The sequence below is a fragment of the Vipera ursinii genome (genome assembly GCF_947247035.1).
Source record: "Vipera ursinii genome assembly, chromosome: Z".
Taxonomy (NCBI): domain Eukaryota; kingdom Metazoa; phylum Chordata; class Lepidosauria; order Squamata; family Viperidae; genus Vipera; species Vipera ursinii.
Genome location: NC_139517.1, coordinates 15780614 through 15803310, shown reverse-complemented (window position 1 = coordinate 15803310; position 22697 = coordinate 15780614). Strand labels below are relative to the sequence as shown.

General features: G+C 43.5%; 2 protein-coding genes across 2 annotated transcripts; one reads left to right on the top strand and one right to left on the bottom strand.

Annotated features, from left to right (window-relative positions):
• Positions 1-7824: 7824 nt before the first annotated feature.
• Positions 7825-13689, top strand: GRWD1 (glutamate rich WD repeat containing 1; the record flags this gene model as incomplete). The annotated part of the gene is made up of 7 exons (XM_083376786.1): positions 7825-8050; positions 9588-9705; positions 10374-10536; positions 10638-10851; positions 10946-11088; positions 11715-11912; positions 13374-13689. The coding sequence occupies 7 exons, from the start codon at positions 7825-7827 to the stop codon at positions 13683-13685; spliced, it is 1374 nt and encodes a 457-aa protein (XP_083232912.1). The 3' UTR covers positions 13686-13689.
• A 1515-nt stretch (positions 13690-15204) lies between these two features.
• On the bottom strand, positions 15205-20407 carry TSEN34 (tRNA splicing endonuclease subunit 34; the record flags this gene model as incomplete). Its single annotated transcript, XM_083376787.1, has 4 exons — positions 20156-20407; positions 18555-18726; positions 16354-16608; positions 15205-15392 (listed from the first exon to the last, which is right to left on the bottom strand). The coding sequence occupies exons 1-4, from the start codon at positions 20402-20404 to the stop codon at positions 15205-15207; spliced, it is 864 nt and encodes a 287-aa protein (XP_083232913.1). The 5' UTR covers positions 20405-20407.
• Positions 20408-22697: the final 2290 nt, after the last annotated feature.

Sequence of the window (22697 nt, the reverse complement as noted above, 5' to 3'; positions counted from 1 at the left end):
GAAGTTTTTTGCTACCTGTGTGTAAAGTAGCGTTACCTCTGTGCTACTCTCCCTGCAGCAGCCTGTACCAAAGCCCCCCCTCCCCAACCTCCTGCATCTCTGGCTGTTGCTCTTCCTCTTTCTTTCCCAAATCCTCCCACCCTCCTCCATTGCTGGCTGGCTCTGGCACCATCCAATCATTGCCGCCAACGGCAGCCAGCTTCTGCTGCCTGCCATCCGAATCTGCCTGCGTGCTGCCTGCTTTTTCACATGATGGGATGAGACCCACCCGCTCGACTGCACATAGCAAGTCTCTGGCTGAACTGCAGCAGCCGGCAGGCTTCGGGACATGCTTGTTAGCAATTTATGATCCTGCTGTGGATAGATGGCAGCCTGTGGGGCTAGACTTCACGAGGAACAGGCAGGGCTGTGATCTCCAGAACAAAAGCAGGAGGGAATGAATTGTCTTCGGGAAGCACAGGGAGCAGATGGTTCTGGGCAGGAAATATTTAGTCAAGATGGAAATTGGGTTCAAAACAAGAAGCCGTTGGGACTGGGAATTCATCCACCTGGGTGTGTGATATACACATATCTTCACTTGGTTGAAGGATGTACTACCAAACATGAATTCTTGTTAGTACATCTATGCCATTATTCTCTAAGCTCCCTGTTTTATTATTATAATCAAGGAAGCTAAATGGAAAGATGTGGCTCTAGGAAGGATCCAGGAAAGGCGGGATAAGAATTCCAGGGAATGTCTGTTCTTAGTACAGTTTGATAAGCTACACAACTAAGGATCTCAAAGTGGATCCAAATATAGTTATGTTTAAAGCAGGTATATTAAAGGAAAGAGTGTCAATATGATTAAATCTGGAATAATCCCTGACATCTATGGTCTGTATAGTCTTGATGAAGCACCGATGGTAAGTCAGGATCACTTTTAGAAAAGCAAAACACCCAGAATTTTTGCAAGCTAGTAGACAATAGTTAATCTGAATTTTCCTCCTAACTCTGAATGGGTACACTACACCTGGGCTACAAAAATCAGGATAATCATTAGCAGAAAGATACAGAAAAACTGCTTTGCTATTTAATGGATGTTCTAATCTTTGCAACCCAGATATAATAAGGTTATCTTAATGGTTTGAAGAAAGGCATAATATTGAAGTAGGTTATGAATTCTTGTGGACTTATTGGCAAAGATATTTTATTACTTATGGATAGAATTCATTACGGTATATAATTTTCTTATGAATTATTTCAGATGATTGGAATATGCCGATTCTGGGATTTGATGATTAGATTTGTTATGATTATAGAAATATTCTGTATTGTTGGAGTTTAACAGATATATATTTTATGTTTATGTATTAGTTTAAATTTAAAGTGGATATTACAGATATTTGACTATAGACTTATGTATATATTATGTCCTTTAGTAGAATTGTTATTATGATGTATTTTTGACTTATATATTAAAGTTATGGTATAATATATTAGTGTTATTTTATTATTAGATAGGTATATCATATATATTTTAGCTTTGTATCCTTTTTTCTTAAACTAAGACAAGAGATTCTTTTATTCTATAATTGTATCCTTATTCAAGAGGGTTGGAAATAACTTTTTTATGTTGCTTTTGGGGGTTTTTTGGGTGTGTCACTTTGGTCCCCCTCCCTTTCCCCCCCCCTTTTGTGGTTGTAATTTTATATTTTAACCTTTTAGCTTTGAAATTTAACTTTACAAATTCTAGAAAAAAAAATAAAAACAAAATGAAGATTGGAATACACTTAGATTTAGTGTTGTTGACAAGTAATGTGTTAAAAACAGGGGAAGCAAACAGGTTCAGAGACAAGCAGAACTGCAAGTTTGTCCCTATTTTCATGTGTGGAATATTGTAGGATACGCAGTTTGCCATCTACCTCCAACAAACAGGAAGGGAGGAACTTTGCTGCCTTCTGCAACTAGCAGCTCCTCCTAGGTGGCTTTGAGTAAATCAGGTGAAAATCTAGGAAGTTGCAGTCCAAAATGTTTGAAGATGTGTTACTGAGAGTAGCTGAGTATATTCTTGGTCATTTTATGTTGCCATCTTTCTTTTTATTGGCAAATACAGGTAGTTCTCGACTTACAACGACAGCTGAGTCCAAAATTTCCATCCCTAGGCAAGCCAGTTGTTGAGTCATTCCCCATTTTATGGCCTTTTTGCCATGGTTGTTAAGCAAATCATTAGTTACTGTAAGTGAACTATGCAGTTGTTAAGCAAATCTGGCTTTCCCCATTGACTTTGCTTATAAGAAACTCCCTAGCAAGGTTGCAAATGACAATCCAGGACCTTGGGACACTGCAACCATCATAGAGACATGCCGGTAGCCAGGCACCTGAAGTTTGATCACGTGATTGTGGGGATGCTGCAGTGGTCATAAGTACGAGAACTAGTCATAAGTCACTTTTCCAGTCCTGTTGCAACTTTGAATGGTCATTAAACGAATGGTTGTAAGTCTACTTGTGTTCTTTGTGACTTTAAGGATTACATGACAGGGAGACATTCAACAGGGCCAGCTTTCCCCACCACTGAATTGTAAATAAACGTTGTCTCCAATTAATGTCTTCCCGTCATACAACTGTTAAAGACATACATGTTAACACTAGGCAAGGAACAGTTCAGCAGACTCATTGAGAAGGCTTGAATGGATGACATCAACCTCTGGTCACATCTGTCTTGACATGGAGATAGTCTTCCTGCTCTGCTTCAAAAGCTACTTGTGCCAGCAGGAGCTGAACTAAGCAACTTCTCTCTCTTTCTTTAATTTGATTTATGGAAATCTGCCCTATTGGTCACTATATAGAGCTGTTCTTCTTCCCACTAGTTATTTTTGGATGTTTGTGTCCAAGGAAGGTGCATGAAGACCTGGCTCTGCTTGATGGGGGAACTTCATATTGGAGGAGGTTAATTAATTAAATTGAACCCCACCTCCCCCCCATGTGTCCAGCACCCCTCTTTGTCATCTTGTGTCCATGATTTTATCTGTTCATGGGGGGGGGGTTATGAAGTATGGTTTTAATGTTTTTGAATCTTTCTATGTTGTGAGCCACTCAGAATCATTGGATACGAGATGGCCGGCAAACAAATTTTATAAACAAACAAATAAATAAAGCCTTGCTTTGTTTTATGAGCTAGAGCAAGCAATAGCTGATCAGGACCAGTGGTGGACTGGTGGACCAGTAAAACCAATCTTCCTCTTCCTCCTTTTCTTCTTCCTCCCCCCCCTCCTCCTCCTCCACAAGTTCTGTTAGTTTCCCCTTCTAGGCAAGTGTCAGAAAAAAAGACATAATTATGGTGTATGTGTATGCTTTTCTCACTTAACTTGCTGGATGGAGAAACATCCAGTAGGAGGGGAAACAACTCAAGATGGCTCCAACAATTGAATCCATGGGTTCTCAAAGAAAAGTCCATGAAAATAATTGCTTTCCCAGCACAGGTAGTGGTCAGCATTGTTGCCAGAACAGAACAAAACTGAAGCAAAGGGACCTTGGAGGTCTTCTAGTCCACCCCCCTGTTCAAGCAGGAGACCTAGATCATTCTGGAAAAATGGCTGTCCAATCTCTTCTTAAAAACTGTCAGTGATGGAAGATGGAAGGAAGAAAAAAAAAGATGATCTTGACCATAGTTCCTTAAGATATCTTCTGTTCCAGTTGATGTGAACAGCAAAAACAGTTGCTTAAGGCTGCCATGGAGAAGAATCCTTGATGTCCATATAAGGAGAGATAAAACCTTTATTCCAATTTTTCCTGCTCCTTGGTCATTCCAACTTGCCATGTAACTGTTTTTCCCCAAGTCTCCTTCCCTTTTTAAAAAAAGCTGTAAGTCTGAAGGTTGTTTCAATCCTCCAAAGTGTCTCTAAACCACAGGAGATTGTTCGTAATGGTTCATGGTACTTCACAGGCTTCAAGTTCAGCACCAAGAGTGTTTAATTTCAAGAGATAGAAGCTCTAATTCAACGTTTTTCAATCTTGGCAACTTTAAGATAGGTGCATTTCCATTCCCAGAATTTCCCAGCCAGCATGAGAAATAATGCTCTAATTCATTCTATGTTTCTAATTCAACCACGTTTAGGTGATCATCCAGAAATATGACTGACAACATTGTACAAATAACTTTTAAACCGTATTACTTATAAACAGCCCTAATCACTGGCAACTCCCTAGTTACCTAATATAGCATAATTCAACAGGAAACAAACCACCTCAATTTATATGTCATGCTTGAATTCAGAAGATGGATCTTTAGGCAAGAAAGAGGGGAACACTTGTGAGAGGCTAAGAAAGCATTTACATTTATAAAAACTAAATCCCACGAATCAGGACAGCTCAGTCTGGATAACACTGCAAAGACTGGAGCCTAAGGTAGGCTTTATGGTGAAGAGGATAGCTATTCTTTAAATGTTTCTCAACTGCAACAAGAAAATGGTGGACCTCAACTCCCAGAATCCCCAGCAAACATGCTGGAGTTTAAGTCCCCACATTTTAAAGTTGGTAAGGTTGAGAAATGCTGCTTGAGATTTTGCTGGAAGTAGAGAAGAATGAGAATTTTTTTCCCCTTTATTAAGTACGCATTCTTGCAATAGCAGCTTCATTTCTCAGAAAGCAATGGAGTGGGTTCAGATTTACACAGAAAACACAACCTTCAATGAAGAAATAGTTTTTTCTCTCCAAAATATCTGAAAATTGGGGTTGCGTAAGGGCACTTGGTGCTGTACATATTCAGAGACACTTATTCCTCTGTCGCTGCTGGTGTGCATTATGAGCTTTGAAGCTTTTTGTCACTTATATTGATGCAGTTCATTAATTTTGTATTTCTGTCCAAATGGTTTGTACACTTATAAGTAATCTTGGCAACGTCCAATCCTTTGATCTGGGTTTTGTCCACCAAACAATGATCAACCCCCCCCCCTAGTTTTATGATATAATTGACTGCCTTGGCTCAGAATTGCATTTTGCTTTATATATTGCATTTTATGTATTGTGCTGTATTGTATGTATTATACATATATACCATTTCTGTTCAAGCTGAGACGAGAGGAAACCGCTGCAAGATGATGCTAAAGCAAACAGATAATTACTGCTATTATTAATGCAAAATGTTTAGCTGGAAAACATTTAACAGCTGAGCCTGAGAAGAAACATCTCAAGTGGGAGATACCGCAAGCCATTCAGCAGCCCTTTTAAACCTAATTGATATGGCTGAGCTGAACTCTCCGTTACCATGGAGATTAAACCAACTGGACTTCTCTGGGTATCTAAGTTGCGGTGGAATCATCTGCCCTTTCCCAAAATGCCGTTTCTTGTCTCTGCCCACGTTAAAAATGGCCTCCGTGAATATCTGTAACTGTAAAAGTATTAAGGTTCCCCCGCACATGTGTGCTAGTCGTTTCCAACTCTAAGGATCGGTGCTCATCTCCTTTTCAAAGCCGAAGAGCCAGCGCTTGTCCGAGGACGTCTCTGTGGTCATGTGGCCGGCATGACTAGACGCCAAAGGCGCACGGAACGCTGTTACCTTCCCACCGGAGTAGTCCCTATTTTTCTACTTGCATTTTTACGTGCTTTCGAACTGCTAGGTTGGCAGAAGCTGGGACGAGTAACAGGCGCTCACTGTTTCGCGGCACTCGGGATTCAACCTGCCAAACTGCCGACCTTCTGATCGAAAAGCTCAGCGTCCTAACCCACCGTGTCCCTTGTAAAAGTATTACAAAACCCCTTTTTTTCCAAAGATGGCTGCCCACTGCCCTTTTCTAAAACCGCGGCCTTCCAAAACAAGGCAGGCACCACCTGCCCACAGTCAAAATGGTGCAGTTTTAAGGTTTTCGAAAATGAAAGGGAAGTATTCATTCCTGAAAGAATGATGACTTTTTGAGGTTTGTCCTGTGATTCCCTTGAGCAAATATACTTACCCTGCAAAGAGTTTGCCCTAACAAGTAGGGTGCTGTCTCTTTTCCTTTAAGCGATGTGAAGATGCTTCCTTCAAAGTCTTATTTGGAATCTCAAGAGGGAGAGAGACTAAGTTATGCTTACACACTGTGATAGACGATAGATGGATGGATGAATGGAGACAGACAGACAGACAGAGGGATAGATAGATAGATAGATAGATAGATAGATAGATAGATAGATAGATAGATAGATAGATAGATAGATAGATAGATAGATGGGGGATAGATGGAGAGAGAGAGAGAGAGAATGAAACCCACAGGGAGCTACCTGCAGGAAACAGATCAGAGAACTAAACTAAACTCTAAAACTAAACGTGAGAGTTCATGGTCCCATGATTCAGCTATGTAGCTGAAAAGCATTTCAACATTTGTCTGCTGCAAATTGAAGTACAGCCCGTCTCAATTTATGTTGGCTATATGACGTCAGGGAAAAGAACAGGGCTCTGGGCCTTGCTCCTAAGGGGAGAGGGGCTGGAGGCGAGGCTGGATCGCCAGAGGGACGCCTGCCTGGCAACGGATTGCAAGCGATGCCTGACTTCCTTGTTCAAACTTTGACCCAAGAACCAGCCTTCAGTATCTTCAAAGGATGCAAGCCAAGGAGTGGGAATTACAGCCACACTCAGACCTAGTCAAATGATTTTTTTAAAAAAACCCGCCTAACATCCATTACAAATAATTTCATGTGATAACTATAGAACAAACATGTCAAACACAAGGCCCGGGGGGGGGGGCGGATCCGGCTCACGAAGTGGTTTCATGTGGCCTGCAAAGCCATCCTGGAAACAGTGAGGGAACGGCCCCCGCTGCCTTGACCCTGGCCCAGAGACCCTCCTTCTGCCAGAGACCCTCAGATCTGTCCCACTCCTGCCCAGGCCCCCATAGGCACCCTTGATGCGAACGTTGTAGAGCTGGCCATGCCCACCCAGTAGGCCTTACGCACTCTAGCCACACCCACCCAGTAGGCCACGCCCATCCTGGCCATACCCACCCAGCCCCCTGAGGGCAACCGCAATGCTGATTCGGCCCTCAATGAAATTGAGTTTGACACCCCTGCTATAGAAGGATAGAATAGAGTAGAGTAGAGTAGAGTAGAGTAGAGTAGAGTAGAGTAGAGTAGAGTAGAGTAGAGTAGAATAAACTTTGTCACTTTAAATGTACATTAATCAACATACATTTAAAATGAATTTTATTGCATTCAGCTCTCAAAAAAAACCCCATTATGCATATATCCCCCCACACAAGTACATGACACAGAGAAACATCACAGTCTATTTGAAATGTATATGGCGAATACATGGCGAAAAAAGGAATCCATCTACAAGACAGATGGCATAAGGAACAGAGCTGTTACAGAATCTAGTAGTTCTACTATAAATACTTCAAAACCTCCTCCTATTTACATATGTATGTATGTATAATGAACACAGTTTTATTTATTTATTCAATTTCTACTATGTCACCCATCTCTGAAAAGCGACTCTGAGCGGCTTACAATTAAAATCACACACATACATACACAGGCGTATTTCACTGGCAACAACACTGTCACTTTAAGGGACTTTCCAGAACTCGAGGACTTAAAAATAACAGATGCACCTCAACCTCCTTTCTTTGCACTCTCTGCGTTACTCCTGTTTTCCGTGAGCTAAAGAGCTCATCAAACCTCTGCATCTCTATCTTTGAAATATGCCAGTATTAGGAAGCCAGTAATTTCTTTAAAGTACTGCAGTCTTTAAACCTTTGCATCTCCGTGGTCCGTATTCCATTTGTCTTTGCTAAATGTCTTACGGGTGTCGTATCTCCACGAAGCTGAAGTCAAAGTGCGACGTGATGGGCGGAGCTTGTGCCCTTTTTCAAGATGGAGGAATCCTGCACGTGGGAAGAGGAGAACCCTGCTTCTAGCAGCGGCAGCAGCGGCAGCAGCGATGAAGTGGAGGATGTGGAGATGGAGGAAAAAGAGGAGAAAAAGCAAGAAAAGTCTCAAGCAGGAGCTTATGTGCCGGGAAAAGGTCCCCCACTAGCCCCTGGAGAAGAGCTGGTTATGGACGAAGGCGCATATCGACTCTACCATCGGGCAGGCACGGGTAGGAAGAATCAGGCAATTCTCACGTTAGATTGGAGACGGACGTGATCGCGGGCAAGAGGGGAAAGCAGGGCGTGTGACTCGCTAGTAATGCAAACTGAGTTCTCGGGTTGGGAATTTGCTAGCAATCTAAATGGAGGAATTTAATTTATTCCTGCCACAAAAGGATTGGTGATAAATATATCTATGATCCTACTGAGAAAACTGTGAAGTTTACAATATCACTTAGGTGCGGGGGTCCAAAACTGATGATAGTTTCTCCGTTGCTATGGCTTGTACGTCTGTTGGACTTCAGTTCCCATAATTCCAAGAATAAGTTTTGGATTATCCCGCAAGAATTGAACTTTAGAACAGAGGTCCCCAACCTTGGCAACTTTTAAGACTTGTGGACTTCAACTTCTAGAATTCCTCAGCCAGCTTTGCTGGCTGGGGAATTCTGGGAGTTGAAGTCCACAAGTCTTAAAGTTGCCAAGGTTGAGGACCCCTGTTTTAACATCAAGGAAGGATCAAATAGGAAAAGGCAGTACAGAAAAAGCAGTACTTACGACAGCTCATTTAGTGACTGTTCTAGGTTACAAAGGCACTGAAAAATGTGACTTACGACCATTTTTCACAGTTACGCCCTTTGCAGCATCCCCATGATCATGTGATCAAAATTCAGATGCTTGGCAATTGGTTCATATTTATGATTGTTATTTCCCAAGATCATGTGATCAGTTTGCAACCTTCTGACAAGCACAATGGGAAGTCAAGATTCACTTAACCATGTAACTCAGACATGTCAAACACAAGGCCCGGGGGCCGGATCTGGCCCGTGAAGTGGTTTCATGTGGCCCACGAAGCCATCCTGGAAACAGTGAGGGAACGGCCCCCACTGCCTTGGCCCTGGCTCAGAGACCCTCCTTCTACCAGAGACCCTCAGATCTGTCCCACTCCTGCCCAGGCCCCCATAGGCACCCTTGATGTGAATGATGTAGAGCTGGCCACGCCCACCCAGTAGGCCATATGCACTCTAGCCATGCCCACCCAGTAGGCCACGCCCACCCTGGCCATACCCACCCGGCCCCCTGAGGGCAACTGCAATGCTGATGCGGCCCTCAATGAAATTGAGTTTGACACCCCTGATGTAACTGATCAACTGCAGTGATTCACTTAACAAGCATAGCAAGAAAGGTCGTAAAGTGGGGCAAAATTCACTTAAATATTTCATTTACCAACAGAAACTTTGGGTTCAAATGTGGTTGTAAGTCAAGGACTACCTGTAATAGAAATTCTTTTTAATCCTGAAGTATTGGGCAGAGGGCCGGGTAAAGTGCCTTCGAAATGCTTTGGAATATGTAGAATCTGCATTGCAAATAGAATCTGAGAGCTATTTTGTAAGACTGTATTCTCACTGTGTTTTTGATAAAATGCAACCAAATGTTTGCATATCAGGAAGGAAGATGAGGTTAAGCTGTGAACAGGACAGCAAAAATGAAACATGAAAAACTAGATAAATGGCTCAGATAAATGAGGTCCTTCTGTTGCTATTAATTCAGGGGCTCCTTGCTTGAGCTTTGACATTTTGCACGATGCCCTTGGAGACAACCGAACTAGCTACCCGCTGGGCCTTTTCCTTTGTGCGGGAACACAGGCTGAAACTGCCCAGGCAAACAGGTGAGTGCTTGGGATGGGTCAGTACAAGTAATCCTCTATTTACAACCATTAGTTTAGCAACTGCTCAAAGTGACAATGGAACGTAACTCACGACCAATTCTCACAGTTACGACTGTTAACAGCTTATCCAGAGCCACTTGATAAAAATTTGGGCACTTGGCAACTGGCAGCTGGTATTTATGGCGGCTGCAGTGTCCTTTGGTCATGGGATTACCATCCCAGCTGACTTCAAGCAAGCAAAGTCAGTGGGGAAGTTGAATTCACTAAACAACTGTATGATTCACTTAACAACTGCAGCAATTTGCTTAACAACCACGGCAAAAGATGGTAAAATTTGGATATTTACCAACTGCCTTGCTTAGCCACAGAAATCCAGGTCCCAATAATGGTCCTAAGTTGAGGACCACCTGTATGGTAGGCTAAGCTGAATGAGTAAAGAAGAGAATCTTCCATAGCTTGATACCTACTAGAAGAATTTGATTTCAACTCCCATCTTGCTCAAACTGGCATGGCCCACCACTATAGGATGGAGTCTGAAATCCAGCACAATTGGGAAGTTAAAGTTTGGGAAAGAAATGTGATCTAATCTTATAAATGCATTTATTAACATTTTTTCCCTTCCCTTCCCCCTCCCCCCCGACAAATAATTAATCCTAATAAACCCACAGGTTGTTAGTGATGAAAATGCACAATCTCCACGGGACCAAATCAGATTGCAAAAATTCTTCTGGGTCAGACAGTAGCAGTGAGAATGAAGATGACGATGAAGACAAGAAACCCCAGTTAGAACTAGCCATGGTTCCCCACTACGGAGGGATTAACAGAGTGCGAGTATGGAAGATTTCCAGCTGCTCTTTCTAATTTTTTTTTTTGCTCCCTTTGAGATTTCCCTTTAATGCTACCCTGTTATTTCTCTTTTTTCCCCCCCATAGGTGACAGAGCTGGGCGAGACTCAGATAGCTGCGGCTTGGTCCGAGAAAGGGCAGGTGGATATATATGATCTTCAGCGTCTCTTAGTGGCTGTTTCTGACCCCCAAGCGATGACTGTCTTCTTGCGAGAAGAGCAGGCCAAGATCAAACCCATCTTTTCATTTACTGGACATATGTCAGAGGGCTTTGCCATGGACTGGTCACCCAAGAAGCCAGGTGATGGGAGAAGGGAAGGGAAGGGAAAGATGGATGTAGGAGATGAGAATGGATGAAGTCTAGTTCATGATATTTTGGATCTTGCTTGTTGTAGGCACTCTTTTGACAGGGGATTGCAACAAAAATATCCATCTGTGGACACCCAAGGAGGATGGTTCGTGGTTTGTAGATCAGCGGCCGTTCACAGCCCACACAGCATCAGTGGAAGACATACAGTGGTCCCCAAATGAAGCTACAGTAAGTTATTGATGATGTGTGCAGGTTTGCAAGTAATCTTATAGAGAGAGAAAGACTTTTAAGAGTTACCTTAATTTAAAAAAAAAACAAAAACCTTTAGCTGATTGGTTAAGTCGTCGTTTCTCCACTCTGGAAATTCAGGTCTGTGGACCCCAAGTCCCAGAATTCCCTAGCTAACGTCGTCCAAACTTTTGGACCTATAGTTTTTTTTTAATTTGGGAATACTGAACACAGTAGGACACATTTCTGAGAAAGAATGCCCAATTGTGCTGCAATGAATTGTATTTTTATTTCCCTCTTCTCCTTTCTGAATAGCACGTGGCAAGAAGATGCAGTAGATACAGACCAAAAATTAGTGTATTTTATATTTGTAAAAAAAACTAATACACTAACCCTTTGAAATTGTGGAGATTCTAGGGAACTTCAATTCAGCTATAGTTTTGATTTTAAAAATAGCCCATTGTGTCTGTATGGAGATCAGTTTATTTATTAAAGACATTCACATGCAAAAGTAAAATAGACCTCATCTGCTTTTATGAATATGCAGCAGAGAAAGTCCATTGTGGTGTAAGAGGGCTTAACTCCCCTTTTTGAAAAGGAAATGCTTTTTACTATCCCTGGGTTAGGTTTTTGCTTCGTGTTCAGCTGATGCCTCCATCCGCATCTGGGACATAAGGGCCACACCAGGAAAAGCCTGCATGCTGAGCACCAGCAAGGCGCATGCTGCAGATGTCAATGTGATCAGTTGGAACCGAAATGAGCCTTTCATTGTCAGTGGTGGCGATGATGGGATCCTAAAGATTTGGGATCTGAGGCAGTTCCAGGTGAGCCGATGGATTCCTGCTGTCAGATGAAATATGGGACAATCACAACTTACCTTGTGCCGTCTGGGTGGTTTGGGTCTTATGGGAACACAACTACTATAGAAATGACGCAGTTTCTCAACCTTGGTGGTTTAAAGATGTGTGGACTTCAACTCCCAGAATTCTCTAGCTGGAGAATTCTGGGAGTTGAAGTCCACACGACTTTAAACCACCAAAGTTAAAAAACACTGGTTTAGGACATGAATCAAGAGCCACCCATTCATTTTGTGACCCAACCCCACCTTCTACACATATACCAAGTCCAAAATCTGACCTCTTCTGAATTTGGGGGTTTATGACTTGCCAGTGTACTTTATTTTGTGCCTTAAAACTTCCCAAGTGGGCTTCATCCCACCCTCTTTGGGAGCTTGGCTCTCAACATACCCAACAAAACCTGGTGTGGCCAACAAGCCCCATTTCTTTACTCTCTGCTTTCCACCCCATCTGGCTTTTACTATCATAATGATGTATTGTTTCCTTTTCCCTTTTATTATTATTCTATTAGTTTTCTTCTGTTTCGTTTACACTTTTCATTTTTTTCCCCTTTTGATCTGTTGTAAGCCACTTAGAGTAGCCCCACAGCAAGATAAGCAGCAAATAAATTCAACAAATAACTTTTGGCTTAAGTGTATTGCGCAATCCCATAGTAATTGGGTTATTTAATGATCTCTATCGCAAAGATGTTTTTTCACTGGACATTGTTTTTCTTTGAAGACCATTCGCTTCTCATCCAAGAAGTTTCTTCAGGGATGGTGGGGAAATGGAAGGATTTATTACTCCTTGCAGACAGCTGGTCTGAAAGAGGGGTCAAAGAGGCCATCTATGTCAAAACTGAACAGACTTCTGTCATCAGAGGGGGAGGGGTATATGACATCATCTATCTTCAGTCTACAACAGTCTCTTCAGCAGTTCCAAAAAGGCTACACACCCATTTGCACCACTCAGATGACTTTAAGGACCCAGATAAACCTCCAAGTGGCCTCAGTGACTCTAAAAGAATGCAAATGACCAGCTGTCAGCAAGGAATATAAATTCTTCCATTCCCTACCATCCAGTCAGAGGTGAAGAAGCTTCTTGGATGAGAAGCGAAATGTCTTCAAAAAAAAAACAAAACCAAGGAAGTCCAGTTGCCTCATGAAAAAGCATCTCTGTGACAACCGTGGCTTGGATGACTGAGAATCTCCAGATATTTAATGAACTCTACTTCAGCTAACATGGCTTAGTACAGGAGTAGGCAACCTTGGCTCTTTTATGACTCGTGGACTTCAACTCCCAGAATTCCTGAGCCAGCCATGCTGGCTCAGGAATTCTGGGAGTTGAAGTCCACGAGTCATAAAAGAGCCAAGGTTGCCTACCCTGGGCTTAGTACATTGCTCCCTCCTGCTCCCATTCTTATGATCTTGATTTTTTTTCTTCCATCAGAAAGGTTCAGCGGTTGCCACCTTCAAGCAACACACTGCGCCCATCACATCAGTGGAATGGCACCCCACCGATAGTGGCGTTTTTGCTGCCTCTGGGGCCGATGACCAAGTGACCCAGTGGGATTTAGCAGTGGAACGTGATGAAGAAGGAGAAGCTGAGGACCCAGCTTTGGCTGCCATCCCACCCCAGCTGCTCTTTGTTCACCAGGGAGAAAATGATATCAAGGAACTGCACTGGCACCCACAATGCCCTGGCACCCTCATCACCACCGCCCTGTCTGGATTCAACATCTTTCGAACCATCAGTGTCTGAGGGAGGCTTTCAAAATGGCCGTCTCCTAAATTCAGGTGGCACTTGCAGGGGTGGTCAAAGGAGTCAAGATGGGTGCCACCCTTTTACACGTGCAATACATGCCTTAAAAAAGCCATGATTCTGCTATAGAAAAGAAAATTCAAAACAGGCTTTTTTATGTCTCTGTAGAACTGCCCCAGTGAATATGTCAACTTCTGTATATCTATTATATCCATAATATACGCTGGGGAGGAAGCTATTTTAAACTGGTTGCAAAACAGAATGTGTTTAAATATAAATTATGTTGGAAGTAAAACTTTGATCAAGCTTCCTGAGACTGGGTTTTGAGAAAGAGCCGGGATGGGTGCATTAAAACCCCCATGCTTTGTCAGATGTTCAGAAATGCTAAGGTTGTGTACCTGATTTGAAAGAGAAATACATCTTCAGAAAAGGGAAAAAGGCTTCCTGTTAAAATACTTTTATTTGGTACATTTAATTCTTTGACTTACGACAACATTTGGGAGCAGAATTTCGATTGCTAAGGCTGTTGGTTAAGTAAATCATACCTGATTTTACAACCTCCCCCCCCCATGGTTTGAGTGAATCACTGCAGTCCTTAAGGAACTCCAGCTTCCTCCATTGACTTTGTCAGAAACCAGCTGGGAAGGTCACAAATGATGATCACATGATCCTGGAACGCTGCAACTGTTGTAAATAGATGCCGGTTGCCAAGCGCCCACATTTTGGTTATGTGACCATGGAGATGCTGTGATGGTTCGTTAAGTGCGAGGACTAGTCCCAAGACACTTTTTTCAGTGTCACTGTTAAGTTCAAACAATCATTAGATGAATGGTTTCCAATCAGGGACTAATTGCATAGTAGAGCAACATTTCTCAACCTTGGCTCTTTTTGTGACTTGTGGACTTCAACTCTCAGAATTCTGAGCCAGCATGGAAACCTCTCCCTTTCCCCTCATCATGGCTGGTTCAGGAATTCTGGGAGTTGAAGTCCACAAGTCATAAAAGAGCCAAGGTTGCCTACCCTTGGTATAGCGGGTAAATGCTGGCTTTTGTGTTATTTTCCATCCTGCACTTAGTCATTAGATTCCAAGCTTGTGCTTCTTGTAGCACAATCCTTTTCTCCTCTTTCTCTATCTGAAATACAAAGATACAAATGTCTTTTATGTTGCTGCAGCAGTGCTATCTAACCTAAGATCAGCCTTTCTAGCTACTGCCCTGGGGAATGTGTTGAGCAGTAGTTCTCCTCATTCCCAACCAGCAGGAGTCATGAAAGATGGGGTCAGATAAAACTACAGCCATCAACTTGGACCAACTGCCCCTGAATACAGATGTACAGATACGCAGCTTTTGTGGGCTTCAGCGCCAAGTGACGTGGGTCAAGAGATTGCAGCAATATTAGGAGGGCACTTAGCTCTGGAAGACAAAGAATAGGTGACAACAGTTGTCAAAGTATATCTTTAACAATTCCAGACCTCACCACTGTTGGAAATGGCAAGCTTACGATCCAAGCCTTTTTTCTCTCACTGCATCCCACTCCACTGTAGGGATGTATATGCTATCGTCCCCTCCTGGTCCACTGAACAGAGCAAGATAGTCTTCTTGACGTTGGTGCCAAGGCGTCCAGCACTGATGATGTCACACAGAGAGATGGGTACATCTTTGGAAAAACAGAGCGCAATGTAATGGGCATGGAACCTCATGGGATCACCTATCAAAAGAGGAGCGGGAAGAGTTAGCAAAACAAGAAGGCTGGCCTCAACATGGTCTCCTCAACATAGGCTCATTAATATGGGATAAAACCTGCGTTATATACGTCTCATCAATAGAAAAACAAACCATTTCCTTAATTGCTATTTGCCCTGCCAGAAAATTGCTGAAGCAGTTTGCTGAGGAACTCTTCATAATCTGGATGTGCAAGCACACTTTGAAAATGTCCTGGGATATGGGCAGTTAAATAGGCAACTTTTAATATCCAGAGTTAGTTAATGAAAAAAGGAGGCAGATATTCCTTAATACATGAGCTTTGTTGTTGTTGTTGTTAGCTGCGAAGTCGTGTCCGACCCATCGCGACCCTATGGACAACATTCCTCCAGGCCTTCCTGTCCTCTACCATCTTCTGGAGTCCATTTAAGCTCACGCCTACTGCTTCAACATGAGCTTTGAGGAATCACCTATTATGAGTGCCTTTATTTGACAGTCTTGTCTGCTAGATTATAAAGTCTTAGACATCTGGAGAATACCAAATTCAGGAAGATGGGATTGTAACAGTCTTTGAGGAGGCCTATTTCATTCCATGTTTGTGAAGCCCACCATTCCCACTCCAATATCTTTTTTACTTTTCCTATCTGTACAACTCATATACAGACTGACAGTAAAATTGTAATAAGCCATAACGTAGTTCTGGCGTAGCATGTTCTGCTTTATAATCCCTATGTACTACGAACCATGATTTATTTATAGCTTAAAAGGTTGGCGAGCCAAGGGTATTGTGGCTTCACACTTGGGCCAGAGACAACAATGAAGGGACACCGGTTTAGCTATATCTGACTTCCTTTCCTCACAGATAAAAAGTTTAAGCCATCATTCTTCACTTGAAGAGTGAATACTCTTCAATACTGTTTCCACAAATGCAAACAGTCTTGTAAAATCTCTGAGAAATCTGCCTTCACCTGGATAAACGAGGAAGTCGCCTCCAAATTTGCTCCCAGCTGTGAGATAATAACCTCGTTCCCAGAGGTCCTGGAAAATGCGGTAGCGCATCTCATGAAGCTCTTGGCCAGCATAAGGCCAGAGCTGAGATGCTACGTGCCAGTCTACTTTTTCTTCTTGAGTTGCCTGAGTCCGCTCAGTGGGGAGCTGGATCATCATTGATTCTCGGGGAAGCACAAAGCAGGAACCAGACTCTGCAGGCTGTTCAAGGGGATCTAAGGAAGGAAGGAAGAGGTGATCTAATTTTTCAGTTGAATGTCTGTAGTAAATGAACAGATTCCCTCACAGACACAATAGGCCAGGGCTTTGCAACCTTTTCACCCATTGTACCACTTTTAGGATATGGCAACATCCAAGAACCACCAGTTGCCTAGCAAGGTGTCAAAAACGTGATGACCCAAAAAATAAAAGGAAAAAAGTGATGAAGCACAGGTAGTCCTCGACTTACAACAGTTCGCTTAGTGACTGTTCAAAGTTGCAATGGCACTGAAAAAGTGCCCCCCCCCCCAAGCCACAGCCGAGCAAGACACCTGCCTGCCCGCCCGGTGGTGCTCTTCCTCCTGTCCGAGGTTTTCATTGTTGTGAGCATTTCTGTTGAGGATTGGCAGTGGGGGTGGGAGGTGGGGTGTTTGGTTTTTATTCCTCCCGTCTGCTGGGTGGTTGCAGCAGGTTTTGGTCACTTCACATGACCCTGGGACACTGTGACCGTCATAAATATGAATCAGTTGCCAAGCATCTGAATGTAAACCACAAGACTCTGGAGATGCTGCAATATTCCAGCTGATCAGTGCTTCTTCTGGGTGCAGCAGAAGCACCAAGATCAGCGCCGAGCTCCAGCTGGAACCTGGTGTTGATCCTGGTGCTTCCACTGAGCCCTGACAGCCCCGAAGAAGCGCCGATCAGCAGGAAAGCGGCACTGATCCTGGCGCTTCCGCTGAGCCCTGAAAGCCCTGCAGCTCCAGCCAACTCTCGCTCAGGCTTGTGCGTTGCTGCCACCTGTTCAGCTCATTCCCCTCCCCCGTTACCACTGGTGTTCACTTAATGACCATCACAAACAACCACGCTATGACTGTGACGAGCAGTCTCCATTATGGTTGTAACGAGTGGACCGTGTAATTTTTTTTCAATCAAATATTGAAAAATTAAGAATTTTGTCACTTTTGTCATAAATAAAATTCCACTTCGTATGCCCAGCTCTCCGTCACTGTAAATTCAAGGCTAGCAAGGATGACATCAAATAGGAGAAAGCATGGGCAGAACTGTACAGCAGGAGGTTCTATGGTATTAGTAGTAGTAAATATCAATAGCTAAATCTAATCTTGGAGCTACTGCTGTGATGGGTCAAAAGATACTCCTGGGTGTGAATATTATATCAAACAGCTCATAATGGTAAGAGCTGTCAGGAGGATAGTTTGGGAGAAGAAATGTGTGTCAAGGTATTGATTTAACAGCTAGCCAGCTTGTGTAATGTAAGATTTAAGATGGAATGATGGGAATGACTCAGCAGGGTCTGTGTCTCTTTAAGAGCCTTTGTATAAAGGGAAGGCTCCGCTGATGTGTTCTCTCTCTTCCGTTTCCTGCTGTAACTGTGGTTTGTTGGATCCTGCTGTATTAGCACATGTATATTGTTCCTGGTGTATGATATTGTAGATAGCGTAAAATAAACCACCATTTAATGTAGACCATTGTTTACTCCTGGGTTATCTCACACAATAAGACTGTGCTCGCTCTAACAATATGTAGGCAGAATTCTTGGGACACTCTAGTCTGCAGGATACAATCTGGATCGGTCACCGAGACCAGAGGCTTTGTCTTCTGACCTTTCAGACTCCTGTTGGAGCCCATCCTCGGGGATCTTCTCTCTAGCAAAGTTTGCGAGAGAACAGACACTCCGCTAGAGAGAGGTTCCCCAAGGATGGGCTCCAGCACGAGTCTGAAAGCTCAGAAGGCAAAACCCTCAGGTCTCAGTGACCGATCCAGATTGGATCCTGCAACATTATCCTATATTCGTCTTCATTAGTGACATCCTGCTCTGCTTAAGCACCAACTTCATTTAACAATGGAAAAATTGTCCAACCTGTCCAATGGTTTAATGGGCTTTCAGGGTTCCCAAACCCCAGATGAAACGTTACACAATAACCAAATAAACACATTAGCTCACCTCCTCCTCCTCCTCCTTTTCGTTGCCATTTCTTTGCTCGGCCCTGGGTTATATGATCTGCAAGAGACTCCAGTATGGTTTTCTTCTGTTCGGCAGAGAGCCTCAGCTGCTCCTGGTAGTTCTCCTCTAGCTCTTTCTCATAGGCAACCGCTTTTGCTGGGAATAAGGTGTCCTGAAGACACAAAAGCAGCAAGCTCAGTGTGCTCAACATAAGCAACCTTGCAGTCAGGTTGGCCATGCTGGCTAGTGTTACTGGAAGGGGACATGATTGACAAACATTATTCCTTTCTCTGAGCTCCAGAATAATCCAAGTCCGAGCTCTAAGATAAACCTTTGTCTTATTTGCAGCAAAATGAGTTACCTCTTTATACACACATACGGCCTCTGGATCAGAGGTCCCCAACCCCTGGTCCATGGACCAGTACCGGGCCACGGCATGCCAGCAACTGGGCCGCACAAACAAGCAAAGCCCCATCCATGAGATGTAGGCAGCACACAAAACCACGCATCCTCCGGTCTGCGGAAAAACCTCCCTCCACGGAACCGGTCCCTGGTGCCCAAAAGATTGGGGACCTCTGCTCTGGATCATACATGGAAACATTCACTGCCAGCTGAAAAGTAACATAAAACAAAAGGATCTATTGAAATTGCTTTGGAATTTTTACTAGCTTCTTCCCCCCCCACCCCCTTCCAAACAGAAACTTTTGGATAGCTCCTATTGGCAGTTTGAAATGGTACTTACCCATTAGTACTTAATTCTCCTGCACAAATAGGTCAGGAAGAGAAACTATAAAACATAAAACTGGTGCTAACTTCTTACATATGCCAGCTGTGATGTTAGACTAATGCCTGAGCTTATTTTGCTTTATTGCACAGCTGGGGAGGAAGGGGAAGAAAAAAGGGATAACTTCCTGTTGAAAAAAAGCTGATACTACGTCATAATTTCATTGCTGGAAGAAATTACAAACAGTCTTCGAGTTACAACCGTTTGTTTAGTGGACCATTCGAAGTTAGAGCAGCACTGAAAAAAATTGACTTGCAACTGGTCCTCGAACTTGTGACTGTCACAGAGTCCCACGGTCATGTGATCAAATCTGGGTGCTTGGCAACTGGCATGCATTTATGACAGTTGTAGCATCCTGGGGTCACGTGATCGCCATTTGTGACCTTCCCAGTCACCTTCCAACAAGCAAAGTCAATGTGAGACTGCCAGATTTACTTAAGGACTGTGGTGATTCACTTAATAACTGCTGTGATTCATTTAACAACTCTAGCAAAAAAAAGATCATACCGTCGGGTGCAGCTCACTTAAACCACCACCTTGCTTAGCAATGGATATTTTGGGCTCAATTGTGGTTGTAAGTCAAAGCCTACTAATAGAGGAATGTCTCAAAAACATGTAGATCAGGGGTCCTCAAACCTGGCCACTTTAAGACTTGTGGACTTCTACTCCCAGAATTCCCCAGCCAGTTGAAGTCCACAAGTCTTAAAAGTGGCCAAGTTTGAGCACCCCTGGTGTAGATGCACTTTGCAAAGTTTGGGAACTGGGGAGTTTATCCTTCATTTCTAAGTCAAAAGTCAAAGGTGGGTTAAACCATTACCTGGTTCTTCCCATCGCCAAGGGACTGAGAGGTCGGGCTCCTAACCAGGGTTGCCAACCCCTTTTCCAATAACAGCCGAGCCTCTTCGGGAAGCAATTCCAAGGGCAGGCCAAGCCTCACGTTCTGCCGTGGCTTCCGAGGCAATGCCCCCACCAGCACGCCGACAATGCGATGTTCCTCTCGGATTCGCCGTGCGTCTGCATAGCTCCACACAAATGCCTTTCCCTCTAAGAGGTAGATCCGGATCATGGCTGAGCCTGCAACATCAGAAGAGGATTGAAGTAACAAGCTATTCAGGTATTTTTGATATGGAAGGTGGAAGGCTCAGCTATTCCTGGGGATTTCCTAGTAAGCTTACAACCAAAGGGCAGTTTTTAACACAAACAAGGCTCTCATTTTCCTTTCCACTAGAACAGGGGTAGGCAACCTTGGCTCTTTTATGACTTGTGGACTTCAACTCCCAGAATTCCTAAGCCAGCATGGCTCAGCTTGGAAACCTCTCCCTTTCCCCTCAGCATGGCTGGCTCAGGAATTCTGGGAGTTGAAGTCCAGGAGTCACAAAAGAGCCAAGGTTGCCTACCCCTGCACTAAAAAGCTCACTAATGAGGCTACCAGTGGCCACTGCAGATCCTGAGACTTTTATTAAGGAGCCCTTCAATCTGGGTTAGGCTTAGCTGAATAGGCTGGAGTCAGTTGTTCTCAGAGCTGCCTTGTCAAAAGTTCTTTTCTGAGAAATAGGCAATAGATATTTCAAAAGGAGTCCACACGTTCCACTAAGAGCTAAGAGTAAAGCACAGGTAACAGTCTTATGGATGGGGGCTGCACCAGATGGCTTGGTTGCATGCTAACCTCTTAACAGATGGAGGAGGAGGAGGAGGAGGAGGAGGAGGAGGAGGAGGAGGAGGAGGAGGAAGAAAAGGAGAAGTGTCTGCAGCTAAATTGTTCCAATTTGCATATTTACCTGAAAGTAGGAGCCACCAAATGTCGGGGCCTGGCTTCTGATTACCTGTTTGTTAACATTGTGCCTATATTGCTTGATAAGTCATTTTACAAAATCATTCAATTAATCCCTGCATCAAATCCATCTTAGCCGGGACTTTAGCAGACCCTACTAAACATACATAGCATCCTGTTGTTTTCTATCACAGGAAGAGCTTTAACCATCCTGTCGCCCTTCAAAAATCTAACCCACACAAAATGCATCAGTTTGGGTTAAAAGTTACCTCCCCGTTTCCTATAAGGGAACCTCAGAGCCTTAGTTCCTCCAGTCCCAGCTCCAATCCTAAACTCAGATTTCTATTGCTAAGCAAGATAGCAGTAGTGAGTTTTGCCCCGTTTTACCTTTCTTGCCATAGTTGTTAAGTGAATAATTGCAGTTGTTAAGTTAGTAACATGATTGTTAAGTGAATCTCACTTCCCCATAGATTTAGCTTGTCAGAAGGTCACAAAAGGTGATCATATGACCCCAGGACACTGCAACCTTCATGAGTCAGTTGCCAAGCATCTGAATTTGTGACCATCATGTGACCATAGGGATGTGGCAACAGTTGCGTGAAAAACCGTCAATGTCACTTTTTTCAATGCTATTGTAACTTAGAACAGTCACTAAACAAATGCTTGTAAGTCAAGGACTTACCTATAAAAGATAGTCCTTTATTTCAGAAAACTCACATTGGTCCTTTATTTTAGACCTTTCACTCTTACTATACAAATGCACAGTTTGACAGAAGCAATCCTGTCCGATATTTGCTTCTAATAATTGTATAGCTTCTTATGCTTTGTATCCCACCTTTATAAATAACTCAAAGCAGTGAACATACCCAATATTCTTTTCTCCTCCTACTTTCCCCACAACAACCCTGGGGGGGGGGGGAGGAGAGAGAGAGAGAGAGAGAGAGAGAGAGAGAGAGAGAGAGAGAAAGACTGGCCTAAAGTCACCCAACCTGCTTTCGTGCCTAAGGCAAAACATACGGTAAGAATTCATAGTCCCCGGATGTCTATGGAGATTCTCAGTCATCCAGGTCATGGTTGTCCCAAAAATGCTTTTTCAAGAGGCAACCAGACTTTGTTTTTCTTTGAAGATGTTTCACTTCTCATCCCACAAGCTTCTTCAGCTTCTGAAAAAAATCCAGTTGCCTCTTGAAAAAAGCGCCTTTGGGTCAGAGTCTGCCTAGTTTCTAGCCATCGCAGGGGTAGCCAACCTTGGCTCTTTTATGACTCGTGGACTTCAACTCCCAGAACTCCTGAGCCAGCCATGCTGAGGAGAAATGGAGAGGTTTCCAAGCTGAGCCATGCTGGCTTAAGAATTCTGGGAGTTGAAGTCCACAAGTCATAAAAGAGCCAAGGTCGCCTACCCCTGGCCTACGTAGGCAACAACTAAAGGCCAACTAAGTAACTTGAGCAAGGCTACTAAAGCTTCATTCAAACTGAGGCCTCTTCTGAGACAATCCTCCACTTCTCACCATAGCCGACAGCTCTCAGGCTGTCTAAATGTTAATCGGGACTCATCATCTTTTTGTAATCATTTATGGTAAACCAGCTG